Source organism: Neoarius graeffei, chromosome 12 (genome assembly GCF_027579695.1).
Source record: "Neoarius graeffei isolate fNeoGra1 chromosome 12, fNeoGra1.pri, whole genome shotgun sequence".
Taxonomy (NCBI): Eukaryota; Metazoa; Chordata; class Actinopteri; order Siluriformes; family Ariidae; genus Neoarius; species Neoarius graeffei.
This window is the reverse complement of record NC_083580.1, coordinates 12,057,861-12,073,405: the sequence shown is the minus strand read 5'-3', so window position 1 is coordinate 12,073,405 and position 15,545 is coordinate 12,057,861. Positions and strand designations below refer to the sequence as shown.

The following is a 15,545-nucleotide window of genomic DNA, read 5'->3' as shown; positions in this document are numbered from 1 at the left end:
CACGCAGTGAGCATGGCCAGTGTTTACGGAAGTAACCTAAAGTTTCCTGTGTATGACAGTAGCCAGCATGGAGTACCTGGCGATGATGCAGTTGTTGTTGCGACGAAGCCAGAACATGCACAATAGCCTGATGTTAAGGAGGAGGTTGAGAAAGAAGAGGGCAAGGGTTTTGGCTCAGGCGTTCTGCAGGGTAGTGACTGCAACCTCCGTTCAAAGGAACGTGTGGGTGCGGAGTCGCATTGATGTCATGCGCCATGTTGTTGTAACTTTTTTTGAGAGACCCGCCGCCTACTTCAGCTCAGAATAGTGACGTTTGTGGCTTGCTGATGACGTGTAAGTCGGATGAATGCGACCTGGCAGTTCAGACTGAAGTTGCATATGAAAAGATCGGACAGGAATCGGAATTAGGACCACATATCCAAACGGCCTGGGTCGGACTTGAAAAAATCGGATCTGTGTCGTTCATATTGTCAATAAAAGATCGGATACAGGTCACATATGGGCGAAAAAATCGGATTTGAGTCACGTCAGCCTGCAGTGTGAACGTAGTGTTAGTTCATCCTCTCCAATTGTGTACATCCGATTTTGTGGAAGGCTGTGATGATGAGGTGTCCACAAACCTTTGGCCATGTAGTATAAATGTGCACATACAAGCACTTGGCACTTCTTGAGTACAGAATGCACAAAGGAAAGTTAATGGCCTCTGGCATAAATGTTACTCTGGCACAAATCATTACGCTTTGTTTTATTCTTGCAGCTCAGTGACTGGAACCAGCAGATAACGGAGAATGAAATGATGCGCTAAAGAAAAAAGCTGGAGAAGAGAAACACAATGGATGTATTTATTATTTACAGAGAATAAAAATGAGACAGTGCACACATTTATGCCTTTTATTTTGTTTGTTTAATGACCTTTGTCATATCCTTAAATTAGAGCCTCTCATCCAAGATGTATCGGTATTTATTCCAATTTTTTTGCACTATCAGGTCAGGGAAGCACTTGGGGGGGAAGCAGAATCATCTTTTTAGATGTTGTAGGATGTTAATTTTCATTTTATTGTTATTTCATACAGTTGTATGTAATGTGTATTGGAGTGTAACTCAGTGTCATTATTGTATCTGTAAATATCTTATATCCGTATTTACAATCATATTGGCCGTCGTGTAAACCAGGATTTTTTGTTCTTTTTTTTTGTTTGTTTGCTTCTTAATATTTCTTACACAATTAACAAGCTCAGAATTAGAAAAGCCAGCACTAGCTACGTTTACATGGACCCTAATAATCTGTTAATAATCAGATTCAAGTTCGATCGGAATTAAGCTTCTTCATGAAACAGCTCAATCGGAATTAAATACTTCATTCCGATCTGACTGAGAAGTTAATTGGATTGAAAGAGATGGTGTTGATCGCTGCTCATACGTTTGATAGGAAAATATCAGCCATGTAAACGCTCAAGTGGATTCCCTTCTGCACCTGTAATCTTCTGTACGTGTTCAGTATGTTTTCACTAGTGGTGGCTGGTGGTATTTGAAATAGGAGAAGCTCAGTTTTTGGTCTATGTTATACAATTTTTCAATTATTTGTTATTTGTCATGAGTCATTTATTTGTCAATTTGCTGTTATTTCTACGTGAGTTCTGCCATGTTCTACTCTGACTTTGGCAAGTAAACTTAAGTGTGCACATGAACTTAAAGCTAGACGGCCTTTCGATTTCATCGTAAAATTGGTGATCTCTGACATATCAAAGGGCACTATGTGTTTGTGTGTCTTTTTAAATGAAGTAAATGAAGGGCAAAAGTTTGAGAGGAGTCTGATAGATTGAAATGTGATCGAGTGTAATGAAGGATAGCAAACAACGAGACGCGTATTATTACTCGTTTTCATTGCATTCCCCAGTAATCAGCAAGGGAAATCAAGAACACGATGGGACTGCAGGGAAAATCCAGACTCGCTCCTTTACAATCACTCCTAATCTATTTGGGTAATTATAGTGAGTGTTAACAAGTGGGAGGTTGGTATCCCGTGTGGTAGTGCACTAATGTGGAATGATGATCCCATAGTGAGGGGCTGTCTCTGACTGGCACTGCCCGATGTACCGTGTGCCCACGATTCTTGTACACACAGCTGAGTCCTGGCTGTGGATTTACACTGGACAATCAATCACCGCTCCGTCAATACCCGCAGAGTGCCTGAGCTCGGTTTGAGGCTACACACACACACACTTTTGCAGAGCCATTCTTCCGATCCAATTCACTTTCTGACACTCTGCAGTACATTTTTCACTTGTATGTTTGCACACCTTGCATATTTACACACTTTACAATGTGATATACCGGATACTATGCATCATTTTTGTCAGGGATTGTGAAGCATAGGCTTCAGGATGAAATCTTGCACTTTTTTTTTTTTTTGCAATAACATCCTACATCCAGACCGGATGTATTATGTCTCTATACGGTAAACGACAAAAGTATTGGCACCCTTCCCGCCAATGGGACAAAATTACAGACAAACTGAACAATTGACATCATTATCTACATCAACTTTATTGGAGGAGGTTATGTTTTTGCCTCCGTTTGCCTTTTCCCAAAGTGACTCAAAAAGTAGAGAGCGGATTTTGATGGAATGTGAAGAAAGGTGAGCCAGGGCCAAGGAACAATTGATTAGATTTTGATGCAAATCCGGATATGTATGCGGATCCAGGATGTTTTTGTTTGTTCCCAACGTAACTCAAAAAGTCCTGAACGGATTTTGATGAAGTTTGGTGCACAGCTTTTAGTATTATCCTAGGTTCAAGTGAATTGATTTTGATGTTGATAATATGTGGCTTAGTGCACCGTGAGCTGGCCTAGTTGTTAGCGTGTCCACCTCTTGACTGGGAGAGCGCGAGTTCTACTCACGGTCAGGTCATACCAAAGACCATCATGCCTTGCCATCTGGCAAGGCATGCTGCAATACAGATGCAAGTGAGGAAGTCAAACTCTCGCGATTACCAGAAGACTAGCCCCCCACTGTAACCCAAGCTGTATAGGCGAGAGGCCGAAGGCTATGGAAACAGAGATCGGCGCTGCACCCATACGCCTCAAAAGAGATGGTTAGTACTGGGACAGGAGACTGCCTGGGAATACCAAATTCTGGCGTGGAAGGGACTTTGAATATGTGGCATGGCGGCGATATGCCCTCTACCGTGTTCCCTTCTCATTCGTATGCATTGACACAAGAAGTATGGTACTCATGAAACTCCAGAGAGTTCAGACAATTTCAGATGTGTGTGAATTTACATATAAAGGAGACTGAAAATATCAAGCTCGACCTCGATAAATAAGCTTCAAATCATGAAATCATATTTCCATTTTAAAAATGATGTACTTGCACATGTGGAGGCAAAACTGTCATACAATCGTGATATGGGAAGATTGTGGGACTGTAAAGGAAAACTGGTCCAGAGGACCTTGTTACAATTGACAGCATCATGAATCTGTGAATTTAGCCCCAAACCTGGGTTAATCTGTTGATAAAGCCAGGACTCTGTTAAGTTGCCCACAGACAGATTTTAAACAGATCTTTAAAATAATTAGTGCAAATTGACATTTAATTCAATACAGAAATGGGTGCATGAACATAGATTTGAAGACAACAGTCCACATGCATTTAATCGAGAAGTATAATAGAGCTTTAAATGTTTGTGCATGTATGAGTGGTCCAAGATCACTCTACAACAGACTCAATGCTGTTCTCCACCAAATATTAATTCTGAGGATCCCGATATTATTATGAAATTATGAAAACAGTGTTTAGCAGCAGTAGGTACTGCAGTACCAAAGAACACTTAGTTTGAAAAATATATAGTGTTAAAATAATACTATCCTGCACCGATACACTGTGTGCACAATTATTAGGCAAGTTGTATTCCTGATGATTAATTTTATCGTTGAACAAATACAGTGCTCTCAGTCAATCCAAATTGTTAATAAACCTAAAACCAGAATGATTAACAAAGGAAAGGGGAGTTTAGGCCTTCTCAGGGGAATATACAAGTGTGCAGAATTATTAGGCAACATTTAGTGTGCAGAATTATTATGCAACTAAATGAAAAGCTTAAAGTTTCCCATCTCACTTGTTTATTTTAATTTTCAGTGTAACAAATAAACAACTCAGAATTAACAAATAAACACTTCTAGCATTTCAAAAATATTCAGTGACCAATATAGCCACCCTTCTTTTCAATAACTGCCATGAGCCTTCCATCCAGTCTGTTAGTTTTTTGATTTGTTGACGATCAACTTTTTGTGCAGGAGCAACCATGGCCTCCCAAATGCTATTCAGAGTGGTGTATTGTCTTCCCTCGCTGTAAATCTCATGCTTAAGAAGGGGCCACAAGTACTCAATAGGGTTTAAGTCAGGTGAGGAAGGGGGCCATGTCATCTTTAAGGCCTTTGTGGGCTCGCCAAGCAGTGGAGTACTTGGGTGCATGTGATGGTGCATTGTTCTGCATAACAATCATGGCCTTCTTGAATGATGCAGACTTCTTCCCATACCACTGCTTGAAGAATGTATCTTTTAGAAACTGGCAGTAGGTTTGGGAGTTGATGTTAAGTCCATCTTCAACCTGAAATGGTCAAACTAGCTCATCCTTAATAATAGCAGCCCATGCCATTACCCCTCCACCACCTTGCTGGTGTCTGAGTCAAAGTGCCCTGTGTCCATTAGTTATCCAGCTATGGGCCCATCCATCTGGTCTATCCAGAGTCACTCTCATTTCATCCGTCCATAAAACCTTTGGAAAATCTGTCTTCAGATATTTCTTGGCCCAATCTTGAATTTTCAACTTGTGAGTCTTGTTTAGTGATGGTCGTGTTTCAGCCTTCCTTACCTTGGCCATGTCTCTGAGCACCGAACACCTTGTCCTTCTGGACACTCCAGGTCGGTTGCAGTTCTAGAATATTGTGGCACTGGAGGATAATGGGTTCCTGGTAGCTTCATGTTTAATCCTTCTCAAGTCTTTTGCAGTTAATTTGTGTCTTTTCTTCTCCACACATTTTTTGCGACCCTGTTGACTATTTGCAACAAAACGTTTGAATGTTCTGTGCTCACATTTCTATAGCTTAGCTATTTCAAGAGTGCTGCATCCCTCTGATAGGCATTTTACAATTTTTGTCTTTTCAGTGTCTGTTAAATCTCTTTTTTGGCCCATTTTGCCTGAGATAAAGAAGCTGCCTAATAATTATGCACACCTTAATATAGGGTATTAATTACTTTAGGTCACACCATCCCTCATTACACAAATAAATACAACCTGAGAATGCTTAAATCCAATTAGCATTCAAGTGTATCTAGCTTGCGGTTGGAAAACATGCATAGAAATAATGGTAGGGTCAGAGTACTCACTTGCCTAATAATTGTGCACACAGTGTACATATTTAACAGTTATTCCATGAAATCGAGTCATACATGAGCTGATAGCTGACGAGGCGCATAGCACCGAGTTGGCTATAAGCCATGTATGACAAGATTGAGTGGAATAACTGTTTTATTCTATCCACATTCACTGGATTTTGAGAAACGGAGCATTTTTTTTTTTTTTTTGCAAATTCGATAAATAAAAATTTTATACAAAACATCCGACAAAATAATTTCCGCTTGGAATATAAACAAACCTGCAAAATGACAGTAGCAATTTGTGAAAAATGCTATTATAATAATTCTTGAAAAATAAAAGATATATTCTAACCCTCAAATACTTTTATTCCATATTTTGTTGCATATATTTTTATTTATTTATTTATTGGGGGGGGGTCCTTCTTTTTTAGGGATTTTTGGTGGTTGGCAAACCAACTTAAAGGTGCATTAGCACCACAGACTAGGCTGAAGTGTGGAACAGGAGATACTTGGGGGGGGGGGGGACCTATTCTTTTAGCCATTTCTGTTTCTTTTAAATACTTGATAATTTTGGGGGTTTTGTTTTCGAGTAGAGTTTTTATTTTGCCCTCGGTTGGTTCAACAACATGCTCCGCCATTTTGTTTTTCTCTACTCATGGTATATGAGCTGATAGCCTAGTAGCTAATCAGAGTGCAATGATTGAAGTTTAAAATTGCACGGTTGTTTATTTATTTTTTTTACAATTTTGGAAATGTTGCTTATTTTTAAGAAGGCTTCCAATAATTCTTTAACTGTCTCCATATGTATGTTGTGTATATTTTGTGAAATCTGAAGACTGTTATCGCAGCTTACGAGTTTACAGATTCACTATTATGATTCGCTGTTCTGATTCACTGTTCTGATTCAGCGATTCTTTCCAGGAGTCTTTCAAAGCTACTATAGTTTTGTGTTTTTGGCTCCCGAAATAAACACTAAAGCCAACATAACTAGACAAATTTATGTGGCTATCTAGTTGCTAACGATGATACAGATGGCCAAACAGTGAGCCAGAAGTAACTTTAGCAGTACACACAACCAGCATGGCAACAAAAGTATGTTAACTACAGCCGATTCAAGCTGCCTATATTTCTCCCCTGTAATATTGATCCGGTGTTCCTCCTGGGTCTGTTATAAAATATCTCTCTTTCACAGCAATCTGTAGAACAACAATTCATAGTGTGCTTGGCAGCCTCCAGTCTCTCTCTCTCTCTCTCTCTCCGTGCCTACTCCATTACTCTAGGATCAAATAAAGCTTTTTATTATTGCTCCTAAAACAGAACATTACTTGGGTTATTACCATGTCTTGTCTTTCACCTGGCTCATGTGTGCTCCTCTGCTGCTTCCTCTAGCCATCACACACAAACACACGTGTAGAAACAGGTGCATCAGGGGATAAGGCTCAACTGTTTGCACTCAACTGACTTACAATTTACATAAGCTCTTCCAGCATATTGTCTAATTTTGAAATACAATGGATAAAATCATTAGATTAATCATGTTTTTCTTCAACCTCTATATCTGAGGAAGACTTCAAAACATAAAAGTTTCAAACAGTGGCCTTATTTGTTAATCCAGATACAAATGAATGCATTTTATTCATAAATTGTTTGCAGGAGCCTTTACACCAGAAAAGTGATAATTATGAAAGTCAGCTTAGTTTGGAAAAAAGATCATATCTCATTTGAGCTTCTGCGCTTGTCTAAATTTACATAAGGAGACTCACTAATCTGAACAAATACATAAATTATTGCAAATAACACGAGCTATTTGATTAGAACAAGAGAAATGTCAGTGTATAAAAGGATGAAGAGTGAGCGTGGATCTATAGTAGTGGATGTGCTGCAATGCCTGAGTGGATTCTAGTATCACTGACAAGCTTCTAGACTTTTGATACTGCTTTTGATACAGTTTCTAAGTTCATTGCGAAGTCTTGCCATTCCTAGCATCTGTATAAATATTGGGCTTTTGTTATTAGCTCGTCCGGCTGACAGCTTTTGCCAATCATGTGTTATCCATCGTCCGTCCGTCCAACGGCATCCACATTTCACGAAAGTCACTTCTTCACTCTCGATTCTTCACTGATTTTTATCCTTTTTGGCAGGAAAGTAGGTCTGCCAGGGGTGCATATGGCTTCTACCCAAATTTGCATAATTGCAATTAATAATGAAGATATGGAGTAATTAAGCCTTAACGAGCATTTTCCACACAAATCGCTTCTTCTCCCTCAATTCTTCAACGATTTTGATTCTTGCTGGCATGAAGGTAGGGGTACCTAGGGTGCATATAACTTCTACCCAGATTTATTTAATTACAATTATTAATGAAGTTATGGACTAATTAAGCCTGAATGAACAGTTCAACAAAAATCGCTTCTTCTCTGTCAATTCCTCGCTGTTTTGGATTCTTTCTGGCAAATAGGTTGGTATTCCTAGGGTGTATATAGCTTCTATATAAAGCTTGTATATAGTGTATATAGCTTGCAACATTTATTGTGCAAGGTGGCCCACTTTAGATCGTTCCTTCTGGACTAGACGGGGCCGGAGTGAGCTACGCCATTATTGACGGTCTCGTTGATGGTTGCCTTGTTGTATATCTGACCCTTGCATCATCTTTGGATTACGGTTTGGTTTCCTTTTTGGTGCCCATGGCCCACTGACCACTATTATTGGTTATCATCTTTACCTGCATTACAACTTTGATTCTGGATCACATTTATATTTTGTTGGATCTGACAAGTCAAGCAAGGAGAACTATCATATAAAGAAAGACTTATTCAATTGGATCTGTTACCTCTTACCTATGACCGCGAAGTCAAAGACTTAGTTTTTAGTTCATCCGGCCATAGGCCAGGCCGGATGAGCTTATGAAATCACGCGCCATCCATGGTCCATCCATCCACAATTTACAAAAATATCACTACTCCTCCTACAGGATTGATCAAATTTTTTTTTTTAAAGATATTTTTTTGGGCTTTTTGCACCTTTATTGGATAGGACAGTGTAGAGACAGGAAATGAGCGGGAGAGAGAGAGACGGGAAGGGATCGGGAAATGACCTCGGGCCGGAATCGAACCGGGGTCGCCCGCATTCATGGTATGGCGCCTTAACCACCTGAGCCACGACGCCCCCAGGATTGATCAAATTTTGATCAAATTCACATACAATGTTCACATACAATATATCACCCCAGGTGGGTGTGTATAAAAGTTGTCAAGATGGTGGCGCCACCGGTAATATTTATGATTTTATGGGTGTCTCACTGAGGCTATTTTTAGTTATTCTTTATAAGGCTTTAAACGGACATGTTGACACTGATACTAGTTTCTAAAAAATATGTAAGTCATGGTCACAAACGATGATCCCAGTCTAGTGAAATTAAGTACTGAGAAACGCTTTTTTTGTAAAACCGCTACTTTTCAGCCCTTTTTTTTCAATTGTGGTGCTAAATCTGGAACCTCATATGCAAATTAGCTACACCTAGTAATTTCTTTAGTTTAAAGTCTTTCAAGGCTTTTATTACTAATGTGTACAAGGATCAGTTAATTAATGTTTTTGATACGGACAGGCCTTGCTCATGGAGCCTTGGTCGTAATTGTGGTTGCCATTGGCAACAATAGATTTTACTTGTGTTTTTCTTTTGCCTAAGTCCTTTGAGATTTTTAACATTTTAGTATGGAGATACCTTGCATGGGACTCTAGGTCCTGTTCACACCTACCCTTTTGGACCTTCCTTTTTCATAGTTTTGTTTCATTTGCATGTCTTGTAAATTTGTAGTTTTGTTGTTTGAAGGCCAATAAAGGTGTTAAATTGTCTGCTCGAATCTGTATTAAATCTTTTGCACACAGATCTTCACTCTGTCTCGGCATAACATACTGTATGTTACAGTTAGCTTACTGGCTAAGAACCTAAGGTGTATAAACTTTGCCAGCCACCACAGGTTCAGGGAGTTGGGGCTTCATGTACACAAGCATGGCTGGGATTTGGAGTAAGGAAATCATTCTAATGATTTTGGAGTTCATCTTGTAACCATTAGATTCCTAATTCAACCCAGTGCACTTGCTGCCACTTCATTACAACATGAATGGGATTAATGTATTGGAAATTAAATAGCCTTGCAATAAGCACATCCACTGGTCTTGATAATTCCATAATACGTCTTTTTGGGCTACATACATTTGTCTTTACAGACAAGAACGGAGCCCAAATTAATTCTAAACCAATGAGCTGTGAAATAAGGAAATGCAAAAGTTCAGCAACTTGTATGTACATGGAATCATACTGTGGTGCAAATCTGGTTTCGTACTAAAGCATGTTCAACTCAACTCAACTCAAACTTTATTTGTAAAGCACTTTAAAAACAACCGAAGCAGACCAAAGTGCTGCATAGGTTGGTAGAACAGTAATGAACTTGAAATAAAGTAAAAAATAAGGTAGACATAAGGTAAAAGAAAATACTGAACTTAAAAAGGCTATAAAATACATACATAAAACAAAGTGTAGTGCAATAAAATACAAATATGAAATAAATATACAAATAAAATACAAAGTGCCAACTCAATTAAAAACCATAGAGAAGAGATGCGTTTTTAAAGAGGATTTAAAAACCTCTATGGAGTCAGCCGATCTGATGTGCCATGGCAGACTGTTCCAAAGCCTAGGAGCAGCCACCCCAAAGGCTCGATCACCTTTGGTCTTTAACCGAGATTTGGTTACAGTCAGTAGCAGCTGATTGCTGATCTTAATGTTCTTCCAGGGGCATGAATGTGTAGCAGCTCGGTCAGGTACTGGGGGGCCAGCCCATTAAGAGCTTTAAAAACAAACAAAATCTTAAAATCAATCCTAAATGAGACCAGGAGCCAGTGGAGTGAGGCTGAGACTGGGGAAATGTGATCACGCTTACGTGTCCCAGTGAAGAGGCGGGCCACTGCATTCTGCACAAGCTGCAGACGATGCAACAAAGTGTGATCCAGGCCAACATAAAGTGAGTTGCAGTAATCCAGCCATGTGTTAATAAAAGCATGAATTACAGTCTCCAGGTCTCTCCGGGAAAGATAACCCTTAACTTTAGATAAGATCCTTAGGTGGAAGAAGCTGGTTTTTACAACTGAGCTAATCTGCTGGTCAAACTTAAGTCTGGTGTCAAAGATCACACCAAGGTTTTTTACAGATGACCAGATGTTTGGTGTTGGTGGACAAAGAACATCTGCCAAACTATCCAGTGGATCACACCCAAACACTATGATCTCGGTCTTATTCTTGTTTAAGTTGAAAAAATTTCTGGCCATCCAGGATTTGATATCAGTTAGGTATTCCAGCAGTGTCTTTACAGAGCCATTGTCTGTGGATTTTAAGGGGAAGTAGATCTGAACATCGTCAGCATAGCAATGAAAAAAAAGATTATATTTTTTGAATATTGAACCCAGCGGCAGCATATAGAGCAGGAATAAGATAGGGCCTAAAATGGAGCCTTGAGGGACCCCGGAGGTAAGAGGGGCTGAGGTTGAGCTAAATTCCCCTAACTGCACAGAGAAGCTCCGATCAGTCAGGCAGGACTGGAACCATAAAAGAGCAGGACCTGTAATGCCTACCCACTGTTCAAGTCATGCTAAAAGGATCCTATAATTCACAGTGTCAAATGCAGCCGTCAGGTCAAGGAGCAAAAGCACAGCAAGGTTACCTGAGTCAAGAGTTAAAATCAGATCATTAAAAACTCTCAAGAGTGCTGTTTCCGTGCTGTGCCGAGGTTTGAAGCACAATACAAATTATGTACAAAATAATTTGGCTTGAATAAACCAAATTGTTGGTCAAAATTAGACCTAAATTTGGCTTATTCCCTGTTCTTTAACTAAAATTAGTACAAAATTAAGCCATGACCAAATTTTGGTTTCCACCCTTGCTCAGTTGACCAAATTTTGGTCTCACTTATACTCTCAGGAATTAAAAGCAATCCCCTGACCAAATTTTGGTCAAGAGAATTCTCCAGTCTGAAGTGAATAATCACAGTACACAGAGTCCAGAGACACCAAAGTGTCCAGAGCAGGGATTGTGGTGAGGATTGGGAGGAAGTGGAGGGCAGCAGAGGCAGTCCAACAGGCAGAAAACTGGCTGAAGCACAAGACAATCCTTGGAAGTGTGGTGCAGGGAAGAGCCGGACTCGGGAGCTTACCAAAGTCCTCATATGACCCTGCTAGTGGGAAGGAGAGATGGAAGCAGGTGCAGAAGGGGGTTACGAGCTTCAGTGGAGGAAGAGTGAACCAACAGAGCAGTGGCCAAGCGGAAGCAAGGTGCCTGGATGAAGTGGGAACAGACAATGGAGTGGAGTGTCACCTGTAAAGATATCTGGAAGTGGAACCCCCAGAGAATCAAGTTCTTGATTCAGGGTGTCTACGATATCCTTCCAAGCCCATCCAACCTGTTCACATGGGGCAAAGTAGAAAGATCTGCATGCTCCCTATGTTCTAAGACAGAAACCTTTGAGCACATCCTGAGCAGCTGCTCCAAGGCACTGAGTGATGGCTGGTATCACTGGAGACATGACCAGGTCATCAAGTCCATCGCTGAGGCAATCAGCAAGGGGATCAAGGATAGTAGATACACCCATGATGCAGCCAAGGGCATTCACTTTGTTAAAGAGGGACAGATGCCAAAGAGAACACCAATATACTACTCTCTAGGTTTACTCTCCACAGCCCCAGACTGGAGGATGATGGCTGACCTGGAGAGGCAGCTGAAAATTCCACCACACATCACCCAGTCCACATTGAGACCTGACATAATTTTAGTCTCAGAGGCCACAAAGCAGCTGATACTGCCGGAGCTGACGGTACCCTGGGAAGAGAGGATGGAGGAGGCTCAAGAAAGGAAGAGGGCGAGATACCAGGAGTTGGTGGAGGATTGTTGGAGGAACGGGTGGTAGACCAGATGTATGCCACTGAAGGTGGGCTGTAGGGGATTTGCTGGTCACACCCTGCACAAGGCTTACGGAACCCTGGGCATAACTGGTGCCAGCAGAAGAAGAGCCATTGGTAATAACATGGTGGTGGTAGAGAGAGCATCCAGATGGCTCTGGTTGAAGAGGGGGAGGCAGAAGAATGCCACTAGGACACAGGCCGAGGTCTGATCAGCCTTGGTTGGGTCGCCTGGAAGACGGTGTCTGTTATAAGACCCGAGACACCCAATGACTCCAGGAAACAACACTGACAATGTGTCCTAATGTGTGCATCAGGAGATGCTATGGAGAACAGAACAAGTCCAGAGTTGGAGGATGCTTAAGCTTGAAAAATTTCTAAGTGCCATCACATAAGAAAATGAGGGAAAAAAAATTTAAATCAAATTTAAGCCAAACTTTTGCTAAAACTAGACCAAAATTAAGCCAAAAGTTAAACCAAAATTTGCCAAAGGACTCTTGACCAAAATTTAAATCAAATTTTGGTCAAGCTCTTTTAAATATTTCGGGTTATTTTTAAGGTCTAATTTTGTTCAACAGACCAAGCTAACATTCGGTCGAATTTTAGTTAAAAATTTGGGTCAAACCTTCCCCAAAATATTTCGTAATGTAAGCATAGATGGAGAATTATGGTAGCTGCAGGACCAGAGCTGTAGGATTGGTACAGATGAGCATGTGAAATCTCAGCAGGATCTGATAATGAGAACGAGGGAAGGATGTGTGACACTGAAAAGAAAAACAGGCCTGCCCAAACCCTCTGCCATCAATAAAAATGACACAGCTTCCACATACATATGCGAGCTCACAGGCATGCACAAACCTGTACACACACACGCACGCACATTTGCTCCCGCTTCAGGAGCACAAATTCTCTAAATCAGTCTCCATCAGCACCCATCTGTGTTGATGAAATACCAAAATCCATATGTTGCTCAGTGCTTTTTAATAAACTTCCTTTTTATGACAGCATCAAGACAAACGACTCTTGTTCTGTCTCTCATACCCGACTCTCTTTCTCTGTCCCAATGCAAACCATAAAGCTATAAATCAGAGTGCATGGTAAGTGCTACATCCACACTTAAGTTGGCACTGAAGTTTGGCATGACAGTTCATAGCTTCACTACTGCTATTGTACCTCCAGGACAGGTGTCTTTTGGTCCACTTTTTCTGAGGTGCCAGTGCTCGTCTTCTCCTGCCAACCACTGTTTCTGGTTCAGACATGTCTGGCAACGAACAGCGTGGCGTCTTCATTAAGCCTAGGGTGGCCTGGTCTAAAGGGAAACACACACACACACACACACAGTTCAGCTATGTTAATACAAGGCGATTGCTCATTTCTAATAAAACATTAATTCACTAATTAATTCATTTAATTTGACGACAGTTTCTTTTCTCTTGGGGGTTGTGGCAGTTGCGGGTTGAGCAGCTTAGTAGTCTTCAAACTCTTGTTTAATTCATGTCACAAGAAGGTTCTGGGGAAAAAAAACTTCCAGTTTGAAAGTCCAGTCAGGTGGTAGTAAAATTAAAATTTTTACAGGGAAGCCACGGCCTAATGGTTAGAGAAGCATGCTTGGGACCAAAAGGTCACTGGTTCGATTCCTTGGACCAGCAGGAGTGGTTGAAGTGCCCTTGAGCAAGGCACCTAATCCCCAACTGCTCCCCAGGCTGCTCTGGGTACGTTGTACGCCGCTCTGGATAAGAGCGTCAGTTAAATGCTGTTAATGTAATGTAAAATCTGGACATATTCTGGAATTGAACTGAACAGTTTCCAGGTTCAATTTCCTTGTGATATGCATGAAGGGAGACTAAAGACAGCCTTAGCATTTCCAATCTGGTACTTCATTGAGGAGATTCCACATGAACATCCCAATAATAACGACTTTTTCATTTTGAAATTTTGTATTTTCCGACTTTAAATTCTTTGTGAATTCTGAAGCAAAACTTGTGTTTATTAATATGGTGTATCCCAGATTAGTTCAGTTAGTCTTGATGCCAAGTGTAATACACAGTGTATGACTGGAATCATGTGGTGTCTTTTCTGAGTAAATTAGCAACAAAGCTGAGGGAAATATTGATACTTCTGATGGTTTTTCCACTGTAACTTTTGTATTTGTATAAATAACTTACTAGCTACATGCGAGCCAGCTAAATCAGTCACCTCAGCTGTTAGCTTAATTACCTAAGCTCAGTGTCAATACTGTATGTCACAGTTGCTTAGCAATAGTGTTCTCACAATCTTAACCACTTGAATGGCAAGTGTATTGTGTGTTCACCATCCCATGTCAAAAACACAACTTCAAGATCTTTTCAAGGTTTAGATTCCTTTCCAAATTCTCCAAAACCTTGTAATATTCTTGTAAGTTTTCATGTAATGATGATTCCAAGACTTCTCAAAAGAAATATCCATTTGTGTCCACAAGTATTACATTTACAACTAGAAAGGCACCTGGTAGAGTGGATACCTCAGATAAGCCACATATCAACATCACAATCAAATCATTGGAACTTAGAATAATACTAAAGCTGTACGCCAAGCTTCATCAAAATCTGTTCACTACTTTTTGAGTTACGTTGAGAAGAGACAAAAGAAAAAAATCCTGGATCCACATACATATTTGGATCCTGGATCTACGTACATATCTGGATTTGCATCAAAATCGGATCAATTGTTCCTTGGCCCATGGCTCACCTTCCCTCCAAATTTCATCCAAATCCATTCACTAGTTTTTGAGTTACTTTGGGAACAGATAAACAAACAAATGGATGCGAAAACATAACCTCCTCCAACAAAGTTGGCAGAGGTAAATATGTATGTAAAGTTATGGATATTCTAAAGTGTTCTTCACAACAACCTATGCTCATGTTTCAGATTGTGGCAGCGGGGGCGTGGTCAAGCGCCGGTCTATGACAGGAGGGCAGAGTCAGGGAAGGTAAGTGGCAGAATCACTACACCTGACGACAATTAACCTGTTTGTGTGTGTCTTCCCAGTGACCGCGCCCTATTTAAGGAGGGAGAGCGAGAGCAGAGGAGCTCTTCCCCGAACCAGACGCCGGTTGTGTGTGTGGCTGTCTGTGGTTTCCAAGTTAGACTGAAAAGTGTGACAATAAAAATAAGTTTATCAAGCTGATCTCTGTCCTGCCGTCTTCTGTGCTCCACCCATCCATACCGGACTGTTACA

The 15,545-nt window shown here is 40.6% G+C and overlaps 1 protein-coding gene across 1 annotated transcript in view; it reads right to left on the bottom strand.

Annotated features, from left to right (window-relative positions):
• Positions 1–15,545, bottom strand: part of mmp17a (matrix metallopeptidase 17a) — a 217,060-nt gene that overhangs the window by 83,320 nt on the left and 118,195 nt on the right. The window contains exon 3 of the mRNA XM_060935516.1: positions 13,502–13,637. Within this exon, the coding sequence (XP_060791499.1) occupies positions 13,502–13,637 (136 nt within the window). The remainder of the gene's footprint in view (positions 1–13,501; positions 13,638–15,545) is intronic.